The sequence below is a fragment of the Felis catus genome, chromosome E2, assembly GCF_018350175.1.
Source record: "Felis catus isolate Fca126 chromosome E2, F.catus_Fca126_mat1.0, whole genome shotgun sequence".
NCBI lineage: Eukaryota > Metazoa > Chordata > Mammalia > Carnivora > Felidae > Felis > Felis catus.
In genome coordinates this window covers 6,330,897-6,345,293 of record NC_058382.1, presented here as the reverse complement: position 1 = coordinate 6,345,293, position 14,397 = coordinate 6,330,897, and the positions used below count along the sequence as shown (strand labels likewise).

Sequence of the window (14,397 nt, the reverse complement as noted above, 5' to 3'; positions counted from 1 at the left end):
GGCTCAGGGTCTGACCTTGGGTGCCCTCCACCCCATGGCTCCCCGTTCCTGTAAGTGTGTTTGTGGAAGGACTGGGAGCCTCCGGATAATATTTCCCGGGACCATCCATGTTCCCTGTGAAAATGTTAGCACGTGGCTGCACCCTGGAGGCTCAGCACCATGGTTAAAGACAATTCTGTCCTTGGCTTCTGGACAGCATGAACTGGATCACACTGGGTTTTAGGTAAAAGCTCAGCAAAGGCAGGGATCTTAACACTGTTTGAGCCGCACTTGGCCTGCAAGAGATCCTCAGTAAATACCTGTTACGTGGAGAAGAGGCAACATTTGTTCCAGGTAGCATTAGGCCCTTCAGAGTTTTTGTCTGTCCCTCTCGGTCATGAACTGTCCTGCTTCCTCCTAGGGCTTCAAGAGTCAGGGGATAGGCAGGGCCTGGCAGGCCTTCTTCCCCCTTAATGTGTATACATTTATTTTCATTAGAAAAATAATTCATCTTCTGGTAATTTGAAAAATACAGATGAATATAAATTAAAAAGCAAGAGCCATCACATGACTGGAATGTTTTTTGGTGGGGGGAGAAAACCCCACCCCAAATAGCTTGAGTGGTAGAGATGTGTTACCATTCTTAATGCAGACAACAGCGCTATGTGATAGGTAGTCTCATGGCCCTCATTTTGCTTTTAAGGAAACGGGCTCAGAGAGGCTTGAAGACTTGGCCTGGCTCACCCTGTGGTGCTGGGATTAGATCTCAGCAGTGATTCTAAGGGCGCACTCTTACCCTCACTTCTGGTGCCTTGAACTTTGATTCTGGTCTCAATTGCCCAGAGTACCTGCCCAGCTGTCTCACAGCCCCTGCTTTCTGTCTGCAGCTCCAGAAAGCAGTGGGGCCTGAGATCACCAAGACAGACCTGGTCCCCGCCTTCCAGAACCTGATGAAAGACTGTGAGGCCGAGGTGAGGGCCGCAGCCTCCCACAAGGTCAAAGGTTGGTGCTGGCGACCAGAACACAGCAAATGGATGGGTGTCTGAGGGGTTTGAGGTAGAACCAGATGTCAGGTTTCACCTTCTTCTGCCTCCCTTCTTCCACAGAATTCTGTGAAAATCTCTCAGCCGACTGTCGGGAGAATGTGATCATGACACAGATACTACCCTGCATCAAGGTAATGGAGTTTGGTGGGAGGATTAGGGGAGATCTGAGTCTGCTAAAGGGATGGAGATGGGGCTTTATGGACATCCAGACGCAGATAGTCCCCAGCCTTCTGGGGCCAGGCAGACTTGGGTCGGAAGCAGTTGGGTTTCCTGAGTGCAGGCAGAATCTGAAGCTTGGGGCCGAGCTTGGAGGTGGGAGTGCTTCCTCTCAAAAGTCCCAAGAGCCTTGGGATTGGGTGGAGGCTACTGGGAACATGGAACTCTAAGCAGGTGGGACAGGTAAGAAACTGCCGTGTACCTGTGTGCCCTAAACCGTCCCTGCTCCATGCGGGAGATGGGCAAAAGCAGGCCATGGCTCAGGCCTCTTAGGAAGTGGGAGTCTGCTTGGCCATTTGCTGCTGCGGGGGTTGTCCTGATCCTGTGGCTCCCCTTTCCCTGTCCCCCCCAGGAGCTGGTGTCAGACGCCAACCAACACGTGAAGTCAGCCTTGGCCTCCGTCATCATGGGCCTCTCCCCCATCCTGGGCAAAGACAATACCATTGAGCACCTCTTGCCCCTCTTCCTGGCTCAGCTGAAGGATGAGGTAATGGTGCCGGGAAGGCTCTGAGCTCTGTATTGGCAGAGGTGACAGGTGGGTCAGCTGCTTTCCTAGATTGGTCTGGAATCTCCTAGAATCTCAACAGACACCCAGGTCCCGAATGAGTTGGATATTGGTGGGCACAACAGAGTGTGTGTTCACTCATTCACTTATTAGGCAATGTTTTGCACTCCCTTGCTCTATGCTAATTCTTTCTCTGGGGATCAGGGACACCAAAAGAGACTAAGACAGTTTCACTCCTCAGAGACCTTCAGAGACTGACAGTGGAGAGAGAGAGATGGGCAATCCCATGATCACATAGGTGCTGTGATAAGTTCATGTCTGTTAGGATTTAGGCAAAGATGCCGTAATAAAGACCCCAAATACAGTGGCTTGTGTAAGATAATTTTCTTACAACAGTTCAGAGCTAGGTGGGTCCTATATGAGGGGTTACCTCTGCTGCCCTCCACACTCTCTGGGTCTGAGGCAGCTGCTCCAATCTTCACCATCCCCAGCCAGGATGAAGGCAGAAGGTATTAGACAACAGGAAATGTGTGGTCCTTGTAAGAGGGCACCCACCAGTCTGTTCCACGCCCCACACGCCCCACTGGCCAGAGCCAGTCATTTGACCACACCTTGCCATTCATTTGGGCTGGAGTACAGAAGATGAGAGTGCCAGGCGGGGGCTAGACAGGTTGTGGGGTGACAGCCAGGGAAGGAGTTTGGACTTGAACTATGGGCATCACAGATGTGGGTGCCAGAAAGGAACCCTGAGGCTACTGTGAAAGAAAGATTGCAGCATGGAGGCCAGAAGAGATGCAGGGAGACCAGACTGGTGGGAGAGGAGGTGTGGCTACAGAGATGGGGAAGGTCTATGTGGAGGGGGGTGGTTTGCAGGCTCCCTGGTTCCTGTCATGGTGGTGACCAGGCAGACCGTGAGACTCTTCAGTGCTTTGTGACTTCCTCGTTGCCAAAGGCCTCCGTCTCCCTCTCTCCCTGCCCTCCCCGCCCTTCCCCCAGCACACACAGTGCTAGGAAATCGCATCAGATTTCAGTCCCCTGCCACTCCCCCAAAATATCACATTATTAAATTCCGCTATGATGGGATAATCTCTCAGCCCCAGAATTACAAATCAAATTTGTACAAATTACAAATTCAACAAATTTTGTGTTGAAGACTGTGCACCTGCTAAAGAAAAGCTTAATAATCTTACTGTTGATCATTTATTTGTGTCACTTGTTACAGTTCAAACCAGGATTCATTTTTTTTTTTTTATTTTTTTTTTCAACGTTTATTTATTTTTGGGACAGAGAGAGACAGAGCATGAACGGGGGAGGGGCAGAGAGAGAGGGAGACACAGAATCGGAAACAGGCTCCAGGCTCCGAGCCATCAGCCCAGAGCCTGACGCGGGGCTCGAACTCACGGACCGCGAGATCGTGACCTGGCTGAAGTCGGACGCTTAACCGACTGCGCCACCCAGGCGCCCCCAGAATTCATTTTTATAATGACTCAAATTTTATGACCTAAGTAAAGTGCTTCACACACACGTTTTCTTTTATAAGCATGCTTTTTGTAGCTATAGCTTGTTACAAATATAGTTTGTATTTGCTTCTGATGCTTAAGTGGAGACAGCTTGGCTGGTGAGCGTTGGCTTCTGTGTCCTTTTAACACCTCACCAGGGTCTCGAGGAGCATTTTGCTTCCTGGCATCAAAGGGAGCTCCACATTCAGCTTGCGTGTGAAGGTGAGCCCACATGTGCTACAGCAGTGCCACAGCTAGGGCCGGTTTCTGCACCGGCTTCGCCTTCAGCAAGTGCTACGTTATGGTCCTATTCCTGCAGCCGTAGTGCGCCCCAGGGCAGCTTCTCTTGCAAAGAAGACAAGACCCATCATGGTTTTCTTTGTCTTTTTCCTTTGTATTTTTTTTAAATATTTATTTAATTTTGAGAGGGAGAGATTGAGCATGAATGAGAATCCCAAGTAGACTCTACACTAACAGACCGACATGGGGCTCAAACCCACGAACTGTGAGATCATGGCCTGAGCTGAGACTGAGTCAGACTCTTAAAACCAACTGAACCACCCAAGTGCCCTGACCCATCGTGGCTTTCTTGGTGTGCGATACTCATCTGGCTTGTATCTGGAATTTCAATTCTAGACCTGTAAACTTTACATTTCATACTTGATAAGATTTATAAACTTACCCAAATAAAAAGGGCCTTTTTCTGGGTATGCCTAAACAGAGGTTTTTAAATGGTTTAAGCCATCGTATTTGTATCTTCTCTTATGTTCAGGACACTGGCTTGTGCAGCAGGGGCTCAGAGATGACCTCCCAGGAGCTGGGCAGGCGCTAGCCCTGTACAGTCCAGGCCTGCTGAGTTAACCCTTCACTGCACACACTCACTTGGTTTATTGGTTCATTTCTACGCCTTGTTCTTTTGTTTTCTTGTGTTTTAACAAGGAAATAGTTTTTTGCCATCCCTGAGGGTAAGTGGTGTCTGTGGGAAAGCCTTCATCTGAGAAAGGCCTCTCTTGTCTCTGGTCTCTGGCTGACACGGAGTCTCAGAATTGTACCTGCCCTTTTCAGATGCCCCAGCGAGGGTTGCTCTTGAGCTGTGGCCCGGAGTTCTTCTTCTGGGCTTTCTGAGATGGCAGTTGCTCCACATCAGGGAATGACGTGGCAGCCGGGGGAAGGAAGCCTGTTGACAGAGGAGGCTTAGCTCGGCTCCTGTGCTGCTCCAGAGCCCAAATCCAGTTAGACGGTGTGCTTTGTTGGGGGCCCATTTCTTCCTTGTCTCCAGAGGTGAGACTCCCAAGTAGGCACACACCATATTTTTCCATCCTTAGAATTGTGTATGGCTAACCTTCGGAGAAAGGAAATCGGCCCACTCACTGTCGGGACATTTCCGTTCACATCCCTGGATAAGTGCTAACTCCCCTAATTTTTCATCGTGTTTGAAAACTGAGGCCAGACTCCTCACATGGGTCTCTGCTCAGTGCAGGAAGGCCATCACAGTGGTTTTATATGCATTTCAAATGTCTTTTATTCAAATGAGCCGTCAATCCAGTTAGTTTTCAACTTATTCAAAGAAGAAATTTCCCTCTCTTTTGGGTATTACAGATGCCTTCATTCCAAGTGGGGAAATGCACAAGGCTCTCTCCTCTCCCTTCCCAGCCCTGACTCTGACTGCATCTTGGTCCGCTCAGTTGACTTGAATCATCCTCATTACTTTCCCCTGGAGTAGATTGTGACTCATGTACGTCTACACTAACGCGCTTTTTCTAACCTGGGGTTAGGATGGCAGACAGGGCAGCTCCCGCTCCAGGAATCTTTCTTAGGAAAAGAAAGAAGAACAGGTATAGTCTCTCATGTAAGTTCAGGCTTTTAAACACCTGTCACAGGAAAAGGACACCAGCAGGGTGGACAGCACTGGAATAGTTCCTCCCTTCCTCAGCATCCTTGACTCTAGAAAGAACTGAATTAATACCTTGTAGGGAGGGAAATGGTGTTGGTTCTGAGAGTTCTTTAGCCGTTGGACTGGCCAGCCGGAAACTGGCTGTCTTCTGTTCCTAAATGAGACCTTACAGTGTTTGATAAAGAAAAGATGTGCTCGTAGGCAGGGCCTCCGGGGATTCTACTCTGGAGGTACCGGCCAAGCCATGCTGTCCTCACAGTAGTGGCCGTACCCGTCACGGCTGCTGCATCTACGTCCCCACCTCCATGCTCAGGGTCAGCGATAAGCTAGAACAGCCCTCTGCCCAGAAGAGCTGTCACACTTGTGGTTGCTGTTGATCAAAGTGAATGGATAAAGTCAGTGAGGGAGCAGGTGCACAGGAGACCCGGCACGAGCCCCCAGATGTCCTCTCCTGGCAGTCCTATGGACGGCGCTTAAATCTCCCACAAATGATGTGTGACTGCGTGTTGCCAACCAAGGAAGCTCACTGAGCCTTGGTTTCCAGGGATTTTATAGAGGGGTTGGTCAGATAGCCAAGGAATGGAGCTGCCTGCATGGCTGACCTCAGTTACTCTGTATCCAGCCCCTCCAGAGGTCAAGTTGGTACCTCATGGCCCGCGGCCCTCCCTGTAAGTCATGTTGTTAGAGTTGTCAGTCCGGCATGGCCCAAGCTTCCCAGGTGACCACAAAGACGCTCTCATCAGACAGGATATTCTCCCAGGAGCTGGTCAGGGGCCCAACCCTTGTTTGGAACATGCCTAATTGGATCTGGATCGACCTGGATCTGCGGAGTTAAACCCATTATGGCACTGTGTACTTGTTTACTTGGTTCATTGATTCGTTTCTTACTTGGTTCAGGTTACAAAGAACTACTTGTGACGTTTGCCATCTGGGAACATACGATTTGGAACAAGGTTCTAGTAGGGTTTTTGTTTTTTGTTTTTGTTTTTTAAATTTGTAAATTTTTTTTCGTTTCAAATTTCTAGTTAACATATAGTGCAATATTAGTTTCAGGAATAGAATGCAGTGATTCATCACTTGCATATGGCACCTGGTGCTCATCACAGGTGCCCATCCCCCCACCGACCTCTTTCCATCAACCCTCAGTTTGAGTCTCTCATGGTTTGTTTCCCTCTCTCTTTCTCCCCTCCCATATGTTCATCTTTGTTTTTGTTTTTTTAATTTTTTGTAACGTTTGTTTATTTTTGAGAGAGAGAGAGAGACAGCATGAGTTGGGGAGGGGCAGAGAAGGAGACACAATCTGTAGCCGGCTCCAGGCTCTGAGCTGTCAGCCCAGAGCCTGACATGGAGCTCGAACTCACAAACCGTGAGATAATGACCTGAGCCAAAGTTGGACATTTAACCAACTGAGTCATCCCGGCACCCCCATCTGTTTTGTTTCTTAAATTCCACATGTAAGTGAAATGGTACGGTATTTGTCTTTCTCTTGACTAACTTCTTTCACTTAGCATAATACACTCTAGCTCCATCCACATTGTTGCAAATGGCCAGATTTCATTCTTTTTCATGGCCAAGTAATATTCCATCTATATTTATATGCCACATCTTCTTTATCCTTCCATCAGTTAATGGACATTTGAGCTCTTTCCATACTTTGGCTATTGTTGGCAATGTTGCTGTGAACATCGGGGTGCATACATCCCTTCGAATCTGTATTTTTGTATACTTTGGATAAATACCTAGTAGTGCAATTGCTGGGTCATGTGGTAGTTCTATTTGTAATTTTTTGAGGAACCTCCATACTGTTCTCCACAGTGGCTGCACCAGCTTGCATTTCCACCAACAGTGCGAGAGGGTTCCCTTTTTTCTGCATCCTCGCCAACATGTTTCTTATGTTGTTAATGTGAGCCATTCTGACAGGCGTGAGGTGGTATCTCATCGTGGTTTTGATTTGTATTTCCCTGGTGATGAGTGGTGTTGAGCATCTTTTTGTGTGTCTATTGGCCACCTGGATGTCTTCTTTAGAAAAGTGTCTCTTCATGTCTTCTGCCCATTTCTTCACTGGATTATTTGTTCTTTGGGTTTTGGGCTTGATAAGTTCTTAATAGATTTTGGATCCTAACCCTTTATCTGATACATCATTTGCAAATATCTTCTCATTCTACAGGCTGCCTTTTAGTTTTGTTGACTGTTTCCTTTGCTGTGCAGACTTTTGTCTCGATGAAGTCTAAGTAGTTCATTTTTGCTTCTGTTTTGATTAACAATAACTGTGTTTATGTGCCTTTTCTTTTAAGTTGTTCTCCTCCTTTTATATAGTAAGTCAGCACTCATAATATCGGTAGTCAACAGGCAGCTGAAAGTGCGTTCCTTCAGCAGAAGTGTATTGAGTGCCTGCTAAGGGCCAGAGACTCTGCCGGGTCCTGGAGACATAAGGATGAATGAGACTTACTCCTTACAGAGCTCAAAGACTAGCGGGAAGAATAGAAGTCACAGAAGTGATACTAATGAGCTCCTGCACATCACGCCTCTTGTGGATCAGACACCAGCAGGCACTTTAATGGTCTCAACCACCCTCGAGGCAAGATGTATGTTTCCCTGTCACAGATTAGTATCCAGGGAGGCCCTGTCCTTTGCTGCCGGGCTCACAGCTGCCACACAGCAGAATGGGAATGTTATCACGTCTCTTCTTTCCAGAGCACCATATTTTTGCAGTAATTGCTGCCAGTTCTTCAGAACAGCTAAGCATCTCTTATGCTCTGTGGTGAGATTCAAAAAGCTGCTCACGTAATGTGCTTGCTGAGGAGGAGCTGGACAGGGCAGCAGCAGGCCCTCGGGAGGTGGTGTGGCTTCTAGGGAGTTGATGCTGTGCTGCTCTGTGAGCTGTCTTCTGGGCCAGGTGCATCCTCTTAGACCCCCATCCTCCCCTCAGTGCCCAGAGGTGAGGCTGAACATTATCTCCAACCTGGACTGCGTGAATGAGGTCATTGGCATCCGACAGCTGTCCCAGTCCCTGCTGCCCGCCATCGTGGAGCTGGCCGAAGACGCCAAGTGGCGGGTGCGGCTGGCCATCATCGAGTATATGCCCCTGCTAGCCGGACAGCTGGTGAGTGAGGCGGCCTGGAGTCAGGCCTTGTGTTCAGCGTGTCCAGGGCTCTCACAGTGTCACCAAGGCCCCCGAGGGCTGTCTGGGGAGTAGGAGGAAGCGGCATGGGAAATGGGGCTGTAAAGGTGAAGAGACTTCCGTTAGAACAGAGAAGGGAAGGGAGTCCCCCAGGGGAAGCTGAGGAGTATCTGATGTGTTTGGGTGGGTGTGTTTCCCTGTGTATCGCTGGAAACTCCCCAGTCTCCTTTGATTCCTTCTCTTTTTTTCCTCCTGCAGGGGGTAGAGTTTTTTGATGAGAAGCTCAACTCCTTGTGCATGGCATGGCTTGTGGATCATGGTGAGTCCCTCCGGCAGGTGGGGGAGGATGTTGGTGCTCCAGGAAGGATGGACTCGGCATTGACTGGGGCTTGCAGGGGTGTGGAGTCACTGCCCCAGGCCATCTGCCGCTTATGTGGACCAGCTCCCTTTTTAGAATCCTGGATAAGGGCAGGGTGGGAAGGGAAACAGAGCAGATCACCCAGGGACGGCCTGGCCCGGTACAGTGTAGAGAGTGCCAGGGCGGCTGGGCAGGTGACTCGGGCTGGAATCCTGCCCCTGGCTGTGGAAACTCGAGCACACTCCCCTGTGAAACGGGTGAGAACTGCTCATTGTCTTCACTGAGGTAAAAGTGTTTGTTTCACTCCCATTCCAAGTATTAGTTACTAAATAATTTGCTTAGGCATATCAGTTTACCCATCTGTAAAAAGGTCAGTAGTGGAAGCTGTGTCTTGGAGCTGTTGGGAAGATACTGCACGAAAAGAAACCGCACTTTAGCAAGTAGCACAGGCTTTGCTTCACCTGCAGCCTGGCACCCAGGGCTGCCCGGTCAGCAGTAGCGAGGGACTGCTCCCTGCCCGCTCAGCCCTTCACCTTCTGAATCCCCGCCCTTTTGCAGTCTATGCCATCCGTGAGGCGGCCACCAGCAACCTGAAGAAGCTGGTGGAGAAGTTTGGGAAGGAGTGGGCCCATGCCACTATCATCCCCAAGGTCTTAGCCATGTCTGGGGACCCCAACTACCTGCACCGCATGACTACACTCTTCTGCATCAATGTGAGTGCCCCCACCTGCCCGCTGGCCTGTCCCCCAGGGAACTGAGAGTACCTGGGAGAGGAGGGATGGCCGGGGTCCTTAGGAAGACATCTGGCTCGGGAGTGGGGACGTGGTAGAGTTAGGGGCGGGGAGGAGGGCAGGGATGGGTCCCTGGGGAACTACAGGCCAGGGGTAGGGACCTGCATGGGGGAAACCCAGGACTGGGGAGGTTTGGCCTGCTGAGCAGTGACTGCCAAACCTTTCGGAGCATCCCTCTTGTTGTCTATAAAGTAGATGTGTATATTTATATATGATACATTGTTTATGTGTGCAAGCTCTAGAGTCAGACCTACTCATTAATTCTAGTTCTGCCATAGATTAGTCATAGACCTTGGGACATTTCCCAACTGCTCAGTGTTTCAGTTTTCTTACCAATAAAGCACTCATCCTGTTAATCACAATACCTTACTTAGGAGGTTGTAAAGATTAATCTGGCCATACACGCACAGGGCTTAGAACAGTTGTGTTTTGTGGAGCAAGGGCTCCTTTCTAGTCACTTAAATAAACCATCCACATAGCTAGAAATTAAAAGATAGAATTTAACAACATATAAATATAACTGAGTGTTCTGATGATTTCTTCCCACATCTCACTTTGGAAACCATCACACTAAGGAAAGCATCCTGGGGTTAGGAATCCAGGCCCATCCCCAGAAGATAAAGGGAAGTCTGAGGATGGGGAGATGGGACCAGGACAGTCTGAGCTGAGGGCTTCCAGAATAGGGAGACAGTGGTATTAAGGTGTTAGGAGGGCGTTAGTAGAGATGGCAGCCTCAGGAGAATAAACTGTTCCAGAGTGAGTGAACCTGGGCCCAGAGGCCCCCATGTTGCTCAGCGACACCCTCAGGCGTGATGATCACTGAGGTGGCCTGGTCAGAGGAAGGAGGAAATGGGAGTTAGCCATGAGCTTTGTATAGTCACCTCTCTGTCACTCACCGCCCCCAGGTGCTGTCTGAGGTCTGTGGGCAGGACATTACCACCAAGCACATGCTGCCTACAGTTCTGCGTATGGCTGGGGATCCTGTCGCCAATGTCCGCTTCAATGTGGCCAAGTCCCTACAGAAGATAGGGCCTATCCTGGACAACAGGTGAGGTCTGGACCCTCCTTCACACACCGGCGGGGCTGATTCTAGGCATCTTAATCTTTGACCTTTGAAGTTGGAGCCTAGGTTGGAGACCCAGCGTGGCTCTTGCTGTGTAAGCCTGGCCGGTCTCTTCATCTTCCCAAGGTCTTAGTTTCCTCAGATGTGGAATGAGAATTCCCATGGCCCACCTCATAGTGGGAGGGAGGCAGTAGGATGGCAGTTGTGTATATACTGGTAGCAACAGGGAAGAAAATGAAATTAGCAAGTTTTAATTATTTATGAATGTGTGTGTATGTGTATTCTTGTTGCATCAAACCCATCAGATACCAAGGAATAAATTTAATAAAAGATGTAGAACATTTTTAGTGAAAACTATAGAACATTGCTTTGAGAAATTAAAGATTCACTTAATATTCTTGGATGGAATTGTTCCCCAAATTTATGTATAGATTCAGTATAGTCTCAGTCAATCTTAGCAGGTTCTTTATTGAAAAATTGACAAGTTGATTCTGGAATTAACAGAAACGAAAAGATCTGGAGTAGCAAAAGTGGTCCCAAAAAAGAAAAAAGTTGGAAGACTTCTAATACCAGATACCAAGACTTATGATACCATGGTAATTAAAAAGTGAGGTGTTGGCACAATAATGTAGCCCAATGACCCAGAATCAAGGGCACAGAAACAGACCTGTGTGTATATAACAGTAGGTGCTACTGCAGTTGAGGAGTGAAATGTAGGTATTTTCATAGACAAGCCCAGTCAGTTGGAGATGCATGGGGGGGCGGGGGGCGGGTTCCCACTTGAGTGTGTAAGCGAATTAGAGATAATCGACCATAATCAGAAAAATAAAAAAGATTTTAGAAGAAAATTTGGGACAAGATCTTTAAGACTTAACAAAGATTTATTAAATTGCTCAGATTTGTTAAATAGCTCACCAGGGGAAAAGGTTGGTGAGTTCTCCTTGATTGAAAAGCACTTCATTGAAAGAGAACATTATGAGGGGCCCCTGGGTGGCTCAGTTTGGTTAAGCGTCCAACTGTTGACTTTGGCTCAGGTCATGATCTCAGGGTCGTGAGATCCAGTCCCATGTCGGGCTCCGCGCTGGGTGTGGAACCTGCCTAAGAGTCTCTCCCTCTCCCTCTCCCCCTCCCCCTCCCCCTCCCCCACTGCCCATAAAGAAACACACTATGAGGGTAAAATGGCAAGCCACTGATTGGGAGGATTGGGGGTAATACCTATTTCTGACTAAGGATGGACTCATCCAGACTACTTTCCTACTCATCAATAAGACAAACCCCCAAGAAAGATATGGGCAAAACTGACTTGAAGACGCACTTCTGAAAGAAGATCTCCTTGTAGCCATTAATATGTGACAGAGTGCTCAACATCATCAGCCATCAGGAAATCGCAAATGAAAATACACCCCAGAATGGCTTAACCTGAAAAAAATTCGGGGTCATTCGGCGTTTGTAGAATGGCTGGAACTCTCATACACAGCAGGTGAGGCCGTGAGTGGCATATAGGTGCAGTCACTCTGAAAACTGGTAGAATCTAGTGGAGCTAAGTGTAAGTACACTGTGAGCCAGCACAGCACGTCCATTCCTGGAGAAACGAGTGCTTATTTGTAGCAAAAGGACGTTCGTGGTAGCTTTATTCATATTAGCCACGGAATGGAAACACTCCCAAGTGCCCACCAGCAGTGCAGTGGATAAAATCGTGGTTTGTTCATACTGTGGGAGACTGTATTGAGCAATGAAGATGCCTGCTCTACTTAACACAGGTGATTCTCACCAGCGTCATGTTGAGTGAGAAGCCGGATGGACCCAGGGAAACAGCCTGTGATTCCACTTCTGTCAAGTTCAAAAATAGGCAAAACAGATCTAGATGATAGAAGAGAGAATGGTAGCTGTGTGGGACAAAGGAACGGTTCTGTTAACCGGAAGGGGACATGCCTTCATTTCCCCAAACACTTGACTTGCCGTGTGGGTGCATTTCCCAGGGGCCCTTACTGGAGAGTAGATACCTCCCCCTTGGCTCCTGTTGGGCCAGGTACTTCTCCTTCAGCACTTGATATGTCTCTGTTAATTATCGTCAGTTTGGTCTGTGTCTTCCTCCTCGCCCAAGCCCTTGCCACGGGCGAGGCTCAGGTGTTGGATTTACCACTCTGCTCACACCTAATGCATAGTAGGCCTCAGTAAATATGTTAAATAAAGACATCCATTTGCTGAGCCTCTGAGATTTGTGGGTCCTGTGATTCTCTGCCCCACTTTCCCAGACTGACTGACCTCCCTTTGTCTGTTCTGGACCCCCAAGACCTCTGTCCTAGTTTGTTAGACTTCCAACCTGCAAAGTCATTTCATCTCTGGGCACACGTGTGTGTCTGTATCTGAACCCCTCCTTGCCCAGAAACCCTCTGCCTCCCTCACGCCCCCAGCCTAGGTTGCCTCACCCTTTCCCTCGCCTTTCCTTTCTCCTTCCAGCACACTGCAGAGTGAAGTCAAGCCCATCCTAGAGAAGCTGACCCAGGACCAGGATGTGGATGTCAAGTACTTCGCCCAGGAGGCTCTAACTGGTAAGGCGTGAACTCAGACACCCCGGCGGGAGGGTGGTGTACAAGGACGAGCCTAGGCCTGAGAACAGCAGCTCCTGGGAGGGAGAGATGCAGAGCAGTTGGGGGCAGAGGGCTAGCTGTGGTTCTGACTCCCTCCTGTTCCTGTTCCCCCAGTTCTGTCTCTCGCCTGATGCTGGAAGAGGAGCCAACGCCGGCCTCTGGTGTTCACCCTCCCCCCCCAAGTCCCTCCCTCAGGGAGACGGTGGGGGGCCTTTGGCTGTCACTCCCTGTGCATGGTCTGACCCCAGGCCCCTTCCCTCAGCACGGTTCTTCCTCTCCCCAGCCTGGGAATCCGACTTCTTGCTGTCCACCTCCCAAGGGGCTTGGGGAGCACAAGGTGGGACAGGGCAGTGACCCTGGGAGGAAGGGGCCACTTCCATCCGCAGAGATGTGAGTGTCCAGGGTCACTGGCTCCGGCTGCTGTAATGGGGACCCCCTACCCCATCTTCTCCACCTCCTTTCTCCCTTCCTCCCTTCCTCCCTTCCTCCCTTCCTCCCTTCCTCTCCCCACCCCCCTCAGTGGTTTTTTTGTGTGTCGACTGTGCCGTTTTTATTTTGTTCCTTTTTTCCCTTTTCACAGAGAAATAAAGGTCTAGAAATAGCTGGTCCTCTGGTTTTAGTCACTAGCATGGAGGAGGGGTGCCACACCAAGGCCATGCTTTCTCCCACTCTCTTTGGGGAAGACCTAATTATTGGGCTTGGGATTTCTCTGGGGAACCACCGGGAGTGTAGCTGGCCTGCAGGGTAGAGAGGGTCCATGAGGTGTCTGTGGCCAGCAGAGGCCTGGCTGCAGCTTAGACTCACAGATCTCAGCCGAGTATGTGGTGGTTCGTAGCAGGTGCCTTGGAGCCAGACTGCCTGGGTCCAGATCCCAGTTCTTTTAGAAATGGCTGTGTGACCTTGATTGAGTAGGTTACCCAGTTTCCCCAAGCTCAGTTTTGTACTTTGTAAAATGGGGAAAACGGTAGAGTCGAGATTGCAGTGTGAGGACTAAATAAGTTCATATATGTCAAGTGGGTAACCGCGCGTAGCACGTGAGAAGCTATGCCTTGCTGGAGAGCCCCCTGTGGGTCAGGCCCTGCTGCTGAGGAAGCCCCAGGGCCGTCACAGGGAATGAGTGGGAAGGGTACCGGCAGGATGGAGTCCGTTGTCCCTCAATACCAGTTCTTCCCATTTCTTCACTAATAGAGACACTCTGCTTTGTAGCTGGGCACGTCTGCCTGGATTCAAGGCGTTTTCCAGGTCTCTTGACATTCGAAGTGGCATTGTGACTAAATTCTGCCCAATAACATGTGAACAGAAGCGGTGTGTGCAGCTTCTAGGAAGTGTTCCCC

At 49.4% G+C, this 14,397-nt stretch overlaps 1 protein-coding gene across 1 annotated transcript in view; it reads left to right on the top strand.

Annotated features, from left to right (window-relative positions):
• PPP2R1A (protein phosphatase 2 scaffold subunit Aalpha) overlaps window positions 1-13,664 on the top strand; it is a 37,724-nt gene extending 24,060 nt beyond the window's left edge. Inside the window, exons 7-15 of the mRNA XM_003997451.6 lie at window positions 867-981; window positions 1,086-1,156; window positions 1,594-1,728; window positions 8,069-8,242; window positions 8,519-8,579; window positions 9,177-9,331; window positions 10,315-10,457; window positions 12,933-13,024; window positions 13,178-13,664. Of these exons, the coding sequence (XP_003997500.1) occupies window positions 867-981; window positions 1,086-1,156; window positions 1,594-1,728; window positions 8,069-8,242; window positions 8,519-8,579; window positions 9,177-9,331; window positions 10,315-10,457; window positions 12,933-13,024; window positions 13,178-13,194 (963 nt within the window). The 3' untranslated portion in view covers window positions 13,195-13,664. The remainder of the gene's footprint in view (window positions 1-866; window positions 982-1,085; window positions 1,157-1,593; window positions 1,729-8,068; window positions 8,243-8,518; window positions 8,580-9,176; window positions 9,332-10,314; window positions 10,458-12,932; window positions 13,025-13,177) is intronic.
• Window positions 13,665-14,397: the final 733 nt, after the last annotated feature.